This window comes from Abramis brama, assembly GCF_963993115.1.
Source record: "Abramis brama genome assembly, chromosome: 16".
Classification (NCBI taxonomy): Eukaryota; Metazoa; Chordata; class Actinopteri; order Cypriniformes; family Leuciscidae; genus Abramis; species Abramis brama.
The window spans coordinates 20,097,310-20,105,764 of record NC_139978.1 but is presented as its reverse complement, the minus strand read 5'-3'; the positions used below and the strand labels follow the sequence as shown (position 1 = coordinate 20,105,764).

General features: G+C 37.3%; 1 protein-coding gene across 6 annotated transcripts; it reads left to right on the top strand.

The window, feature by feature from the left end:
* The first annotated feature begins 289 nt into the window (after positions 1-289).
* On the top strand, positions 290-8,452 carry odf2b (outer dense fiber of sperm tails 2b). 6 transcript variants are annotated; one of them, XM_084087834.1, is made up of 20 exons: positions 290-358; positions 436-508; positions 622-716; positions 812-910; positions 1,335-1,505; positions 1,577-1,764; positions 2,118-2,247; positions 2,326-2,457; positions 2,563-2,637; positions 3,195-3,266; positions 3,460-3,576; positions 3,667-3,852; positions 4,137-4,246; positions 5,375-5,510; positions 5,592-5,702; positions 5,786-6,049; positions 6,141-6,241; positions 6,923-7,085; positions 7,180-7,305; positions 7,817-8,452. In XM_084087834.1, the coding sequence occupies exons 3-20, from the start codon at positions 624-626 to the stop codon at positions 7,979-7,981; spliced, it is 2,439 nt and encodes an 812-aa protein (XP_083943960.1). In that variant the 5' UTR covers positions 290-358; positions 436-508; positions 622-623; the 3' UTR covers positions 7,982-8,452. The 6 variants fall into 6 exon arrangements, with proteins under 6 accessions (XP_083943960.1, XP_083943959.1, XP_083943956.1 ...); XM_084087833.1 differs by lacking the exon at positions 436-508 and having other exon boundaries at positions 298-358; positions 552-716; XM_084087830.1 differs by lacking the exon at positions 436-508 and having other exon boundaries at positions 300-358; positions 581-716; positions 809-910.
* The last annotated feature ends 3 nt before the right edge of the window (positions 8,453-8,455 follow it).

Below are 8,455 nucleotides of genomic sequence, written 5' to 3'. Positions count from 1 at the left end.
GATGGTTGTCAACTTGCTTGTCTGTAGCCTGTCATATTTTTATGCTACTGCTAATAAAAAGGCGATATATTTATGCAACAATTTTACAGACAAATGCCAGAGAAGGCGGTGCCTGCACATAGCAACGCGTCGTTGACATAGAAACCTAATAAGCTTCAGTTCATTGGGCGTTAAACACACTTCTCAACACTTTGTCGCTGAAGTTTCGAACCAGCCAATCAGATGCAATATAGAACGTTAAAGGCGGGACTCAGAGCGCCAGACGCGTTTCTGATTGGCGGCTATTGTTGTCCATGCGAGAGTCTACCGGGTATTTTGCAAACAACATTACACAGGGGGAACGTTGCGTTGCATTGAGGTTAGTGGCGTTTGTATTCTTATCACTTAAATTTTTTAAGTACATAAATACATTTTCAACGTATTTTTGATGAGCAGAAGTAACGTTAAAGGATTAGGAACAAACTTGACTGAGGACAAATAGTCTTGTTTAACAGATAACGTTACACATGTATGTATGATTCATAACACCCCTATTTCATTTTTCTCACAAGTTTATGATACACTTCTGGTGAACTTTTAGATACTATTAAAACAAATAAAAACCGCCCTACTGAATTGAAGGGATGAAAACACGGTCGTCCTCTCCGCCCGTCCATGTTCATGTCCCAGACTCAACATCTGTGCATGTCCACCTAAAGAGTCCACAGAAGAGCCAGGTCAGACTGGATGATTTTTACTATTCCAGTTTAAATCAACTTCACTGGTTTAATGAGACAGTGAAACAACTCATCACAGCTCATTTCTTCAGCAGGGTAAAGTGAGCAATTTACGATCCACTTCCAGTGTAAAGGTCCGAGCTCCCTGGGTTCCTCCTGGAAAAGCCTCAAGACGGAGAGAATACAGATGGGAGGTTTGTTTAGTCCCATTTACCTTTATTTAGTAACCTAAAATAATTACAAGTTATTTATAAATAAATAAAAATTGACTTTGAATGAATGACTGTTTTTAAAGTCGTCATGATTTTGTGAAATTAAATTGTGAGTTTTCTCCCTGTTGTTGTTACAGCCGAGTTAAACGGCTTAGCGAACAAGAAAAAATGTAGGGCGTGACATGAGTTTGTCAATCGGAAATTGATTGGATGGTTGAAGTTGGCCGTTGCTGTGATTTGATTTGAGTGACAGGTCCCGTCCTCGCGCCACTAAACGGCATTGGTTAAAGATTACAAGGGCACATTAAGTTTAAAATAATAATAATTTATTATTTAATATTCCATTAAAAATTTGAATTGTCAAATTTGATTTCATAGTGACTTTAATAACAACATTTCCCATCAGGGGGCTACTCGCTGCTTAGAGATCACCCCGGCACCAGCCGCTGACCCTTCCTCACCTCCTCTCCGGCTCACCGACCTGTCCAGTGAAGAGGACGATGCAAGAGAAGTACTTGGCAAATATGAGAGAAAAATTGAAAGCCTTATGTCAGAGGTTGACTGTATAAAAAGTGAGGTATGGATTGTGAATAATCATGACAATAAGATAGATTTCACAATTGGATTTGAATGTTAAAATCTCCACAGGTAAAGTTACGGCAGACAGAGGACCACCTGAAGCATCAATCACAGCAGTTAAGCGCCTGTCGGCGTTTGATTGACCAGCATGAGGAACGACTTGAGGAAGCTAGTAAGGACTTGAGGAGGTCAAAGTGTGAAAATACTGATCTGCGTAGCACTGTAGAAGGGACGCAGGGTGAGCCTGGACAAATGAGGTATAGTTCTTCCAGGTTAATTTGTCACATTAGCTTTTAGGTCGTTGGCCTGAATGCTTAAAGTCACCATCAAATCTTATTTTTTTATTCTTATTTATCTGTGCACATCATTATTTGTTTTAATTCATGTGCCCTCATAATCTTTAATCAAAATAACTTTTCCTCCTTCTTGCAACAACATCTCTTCTCTGATGATGTGTTTACTGGCGTGAGGGCGGGACAACCTGTCACTCACATGACATCACAGCAATAGCAAACCACAACCGTCCAATCAATTCTCGATGGACAAAATCAAGTCCATTTCACTTGGACGTCACATCATGCCGACTTTAAAACGTGATTTATGTGGACAGATCCGAAACAGGACCTCCTCACAAGGAGATGGAAACTCTGCTGAGGAAACTGGTGGAGGCTGAGATAGATGGTCAGGCCGCAGCTAAACAAGTGGCTGCTCTGAGGGAAACCGTGGGAAAACTTAAGAAGGTAAGAAGATTGACAAACTATGCAGCTACCTCTGAAATCTTTTCATGTAAATAAAAAAAGCATACACTGTGTATTCAGGACAAAAAACAGTCAAAGACGCACTCTGATCAGTTGGGCCGTCAACATGAGCTACTCGAGCAGAAGTTGGACACATTTTTGGACACAAATCGCATTCTCAGAAGACTTTTGAGGGAGCAGCATGGGCGGGAGGTACGAAAGACTTTAAACTAAATGTATCACATTTTTGGGTTGGCTATTGGTTCTGCAGTATTGTGTATGTGTAGTCAAAAAATTTAAAAAAACGTTTCACCACAGACAGATGGTCTGAGGATGTCTGATGAGAGGGAGATGCTAATGAGAAAACTAGCTGATTCTGAGGCTGAGAAAAGGGTTTGTAATCTAACTCCTACATTTGTTGTTGTGTTGTGAATGTATATACTTTTTTATATTGTTTTGGGGTATTATTGGTATGACTTCTAATTGTAACATCGTTGTTAGTTTGATACATTGATATTTTTCATTCAACAGCAGTGCATTAAATTGATCTAAAGTGACAGTAAAGACTTGAAAATGTCTATTTTAAATAAATGCTGTTCTTCTGAACTTTTTATTCATCAAAAATCCTGGAAAAAATATATCAGGGCTTCCATAAAAATATTAAGCAGCACAACTGTTTTCAACATTGATAATAATAAGAAATGTTACTTGAGCACCAAATCAGCGTATTAGAATGATTTCTGATGGATCAGACTGGAGTAAAGGCAGCTGAAAATCACAGAAATAAATTACATTTTAAAATATATTAAAATACAAAACAATTAAATTTTAATTTTAAATTGCAATATTATTTTACAATATTCTGTTAAATGCTTGAAATGTAGAGCGGTTTTGTTTTCCTTATATACTTTGTTGATAGTATTACTAGTTATTGTCACTTTCTCTTGTAGAAACTTGAGACTAAACTCAACAACAGGGAAAGAGAGGCCAATAAGATAGCTGAGAATTTGGAAACTGAAAAGGTAATAGTAATTTCCACTCACTATTTCTGTTATTTTTCTATGCGTTTGCATAACATTCTTCTATGGCTTGTTTTAATAGCTCTTCTGCATTTCTAAATACTTGCATAGTGAATTTGCATCAAAGTTGCTCCTGTGTTGCTGAGTTTTAAAACAGGAAGTGTTTTAAGAAGGTGTTTTGTGATCGTCGTCACAGGAGCATCTGAGGACCACAGGAGAGCTGTCCAAGGTTCTTGAATCCACTCGCAGTCGCTTGCAGAACCAGCTGCTCAAGAAAGAAGCTGAAAATAACCGTTTGGAGGCTCAGATCCAAGTAAGGCAACTTTTTACTGCGGATTCATAGTTTTCATTTACATGAATACAGTGAGATATCTCATAGAGATTGTAATGTACTGTGGCACAGAGGCTGGAAGGGACACTGCAGCATCAGCAGGAGGAGGTTCAAGGCCTTCTGGAGCAGATGAGAGAGCTGAAGCAGCACTGTGAAGGAGACAGAGACATCCACAAACAGGTCTCGGAGGACCAGAGGAAGCGGGCAGAACAAAGTGTGAATGCAGCTGCACAGCTCTCTGCACAACTCTCAGACAAGGTACTGTATACAGAAGAACAATGTTAAATGTGCTTCAGGGATTCATAAAAATCACATAAAGTTTCTGTTGACCTTAATGGTTTACAAAGTGCTAATTGATGACATAATTCTCCAAAGGTTCTTTGTATTGTGTCATTGTGCTGGCCCCTTATATTTACTTCACTGGGAACTCTGTCTCACATTTTACTGTTTTTTTTTTTTGAAAGACTTTTTTTTTTCTGTAGTTGGCCTGTGTGACCCATGCAGTGCAGACTTTGACTGATGTGTTTCTGTGGTTTCTTCAGGAGACTCAGTTAGCAGAGGCTCTCTCCAATGCTGAGGCGCTTCAGCAACGCTACTTCAAACAGAACAGAGAGAAAAGCCAGCTGGAGTTGGAGATCACCACCTTAAATAAGTCAGTGACTGACTCTCTTCACTTGCTTTTAGTGTTCACTTAAGCTCAGCCTAGTCTTCATGTCTATAATTTATAATTTTTTTAGCATGAATTATGTTCTGAGTAATTTATGATGCTTGCTATACTTAGCTTTGAGTTTCTGAAATTCTCTTTTAACGTAATTGTCCATAAATAAAAAAAAAGGTTTGTGTTGTTGGGTGAATCTCACACAGCCGGTCCATAAAATGTAATTTTATATGTATATGTAATATATATGTATATATATGTTTTTTTTTTTTTTTTTTTTTCGTAACGAAAATGTTGACATTAAGATAAGATTTGCAATGTGACATTATTTACAAGACAAATATATTTTACCACCCAGTTCTCATTACCATAATCAAAGTTTTATGATTCCTATTATTTGATTGTATTAGCTTAATCATGTTTTTTTTTTTTTAAATCATAATACATTAAAACACATTTATACAATGATGTACTGATGTATACTACCATTCAAATGTTTTGGGCCGTAAGATTTTGCTAAAAAAAATGCTTGTGAAAGGAAAAACAAGTCTCTAATGCTCACCAAGGCTGCATTTATTTGATCAAAATACAGTAAAAAGTAATACAGCAATATTGTGAAATATAATTACAATTGAAAATATCTGTTTCCTATCTTAAACGTGATTTATTCCTGTGATGGCAAAGCTGAATTTTCAGCTTCATTACTCCAGTCTTCAGTGTCACATGATCCTTTAGAAATCATTTCTAATATGCTGATTTGGTGCTCAAGAAAAATGTCTTTCATATTATTGTCAATGTTGAAAACAGATGTGCTGCGTAATATTTTTGTGGAAACGGTGATAATTTTATTTTTCAGAATTCTATGATGAATAGAATGTTCAACAGCATTTGTTAGAACAGTTGTCTAGAGTTTATTTATATTTTTCACATTACAATAATGAGACTTTAATAATAATAGTCTTTTTGCATTATGGTATTAAGAATTGAGGGATGTTCTTTCTGCAAAAAAAATTTTTCCTTTGGATTTTTGATTGCAATATGATCGGTTTCCATTTTTTTACCTGATTGTTATATTTAGCGGATCTCATAATAGACAGTGATCGTGGGCTCTTCTCTTTGCAGTCGCCTCACTGAGTTGAGCGAACAGCTGCGCAGTTGTGAGCAGAAGTCCTGCACTGAGAGAGAGGGGCTTCTCAGCCGTCTGCACTCCCTCACCTCAGAGAACACGGCTACCAAACTGGAGAACCAGAGACTCAAGGCAACAACTCAGACTCAATAAAGAATTTTCTCACAAAACCATCTAAGCTCTGATTCTCATTGTGATTTTTGTCTCTATTAGAGCACGCTGTCAGCCACAGAGGACAGGCTGTCTTTGTCTCAGTCAGACGTCCAGCAGCTGAAGATCTCTCTCAAAGACTTTGAGAATCTGGTAGAGGGTTACAAGAGTCAGGTGCTTCAACATACCTTCCTCGCAGCTTGTTACAATTCATCTGTATTTAGTCATAGTACATTAACCCTTCACATTTCTTTCAGCTGCAAAAGACGCGTTTGGAATCCGAGGAATACTCTTTGAGGCTGAAGATGGCGGAGAAGGAAGCACAGAGTGACCGCACGGAGGTGGAAAGAGAAGTGGAACAGGGCCGCAAACAACTCCAGGCCCGGCTGAGGGAAACGGAGATGCTGCGGGAAGCTCTGAAGCGCCTGGATGATGAGCTCAGGGAGGCCAGAGAGAACATGCACATCCAGGACAGAAGAAATGCAGAGCAGAACAGCACTCTGTCTGAGCTCAGAAACAAGGTGATGTTTACGGACATATTTACACCACAAATATTATTCTGAAATCAGATGGGTTTTTATTTTCATGACTTATTTTCCTGTTTGCATGTAGATGGAGCAGCAGAGTTGTAAAATAGAGAGCCTCCAGGAGAAGAACTTATTTCTACTTGAAGAAAATATGCAGCTGAAACGCTCAATGGAAAGCAATGAAAGGTCTGCTGCACATATAATATAATTTATAAGACCTTATAACATCAAAACTATGCATATTTATTCAAATTTACTTCTATAAAATAAACCAAAATATATTGATGACTTTATCTTCTGCTATAATATAATAGACCTTTATAACATCAAAATTATGAATAATTTAAACTTCCTTTTCTTGTATTGAATAAACCAAAATATATTCATGACATTCTCTTCTGCTTTATTTAAAAGGCCTTATGAAAATCTAAATTATGAATATTCTTTTTTTCCTTATCTATTAATTGATCAAACTATATTGATGACATTATCTTCTGCTTTATTTAAAAGGCCTTATGAAAATCTAAATTATTAATATTCTTTATTCCTTATCTATTAATTAATCAAAATATATTGATGACATTATCTTCTTCTTTATTTAAAAGACCTTATGAAAATCTAAATTATGAATATTCTTTATTCCTTCTCTTTAATAATTAAATCAAAATTATGACATTGTCTCAACAGGAAATGTTAACACAGAAAAAATAAAATTATATATAAAAAATAAAATACTAAATTAATATGATTTAACTGGTTTTTTAACAAACATACACACAAAGAAAGCTGAAGCTTAAAACCATTTCTAGTTAAATTTCCTAACGGTATTTGAGCTTTGTCATATTTCTGTATATTTCTGGCACACAGGAAGATGGAGGATGTGAGCACTCAGAACAGGGATCTGCTTCAGGTCATCGCCAAGCGTGAAGAGACCATCCACACCACACAGCTGCGCCTGGAGGACAGGAGCCGAGAGTGCGACTCTCTCTCCCGACAGGTGGAGCAGGCCAGAGAGGAGGCGCACAGACAGGTCTCAGAACAGTTCACAGGAAGCTCATTTTGTTGCACCTGTGTGAGGTGAGGTTAGTGTATAAATGCTTTTCATGTTGGGGCTTTGTTCACAGGTGGAGCAAAGCCTAGAGCGGGTGCTGTCCAAAGAACGCTCGGCTCAGTCCAAAAAGCTGGATTTGGAGACCCAGCTGAGCCTGGCTAAAAACGAGCTGGGTCAGATGCGCCGCAGCAAAGATGACGTAAGTGTTCTCAGCTGAAACTTTCCATTTACTTTTCCATTCTGTAAATCATCAAAGAATTATATTGTGAATACAATTTTACAATGGAAAATAATTTTAAGCTGCGCTTCTGTTTGACATGACCACAGCCAAAAAAGAAACAAGGTGATTGGAAAAAAAATGAGATGGGAGGAAAAATTATATTTAAATTATTTTGCGTTCCCCCAAGAAACTTTGCATTCGCTTGCAACACTTTTCTGTTCACTAGCAAAAGTTGCGTGTCCCTCCAAGAAACCGCGATCAAACACTAAAGTGGTGATGGATATATGAAGTTGGAGGAAAAACTGTCGATGCTTTTGTGAGATAAACATTATTTTTCCTCCAGTGTTGTAATTTCCAACTTTATATCCCTTTAGAGACTTTGTAGAAACTGAGATGAGTCAAGTTTTGTGTTACAGATGTTTAACTTCAATCTATTCAATAAGGAATTTTCTTTACATGTCAAATATTTATAGAGGTTTTAATTTTTCAGATGGAGAAGCGATTTCAGTGCAAAATTCAAGACATGAAGAACCAGTTGGAGCAGGTGAACAGCGCCAACCGCAGTCTGCAGAACTACGTCCACTACCTGAAGGCTTCATACACCAATGTGTTTGGAGACTCGGCTCTAACAAGCTCACTGAATCCCCAGATCTAAACACTGACCATGAATAAAGTCATTTTATTTCTTTATTTAATGCAGTTTTTTTATTATTATACTTTTAAAATACCTCAATGACTTAGGGGCAGTTTACACAACACTGTTTTCAATGACGGTTTACACAACAGCGTTTTGGAGGCCTGAAATCATGAACTTTTGGATGTTAAGTGCTAGTTTTTGAAAATGATACCGTTATTGTCTCCGTGTAAACTACAAAAACACGAATTTGTGAAAATGGTGACATCATGCGCTTGGTAATTACGTGTTCAGTTTATAGGCACGTAGTGTTTCTTTACAAAGTGACATCGCCAATTACTGGCCTGGCATCATAATACAGCATCTGTGTGAATGGGATAGTTTTGACAACGTTGTCGTCTGTCGTTTTCCATTTTTAGCACATCGTTGTCATGTAACGTACCCTTAGTTTCATCTGATGACCTTTTAATAAAATAAAACAGTACAAGACAACAT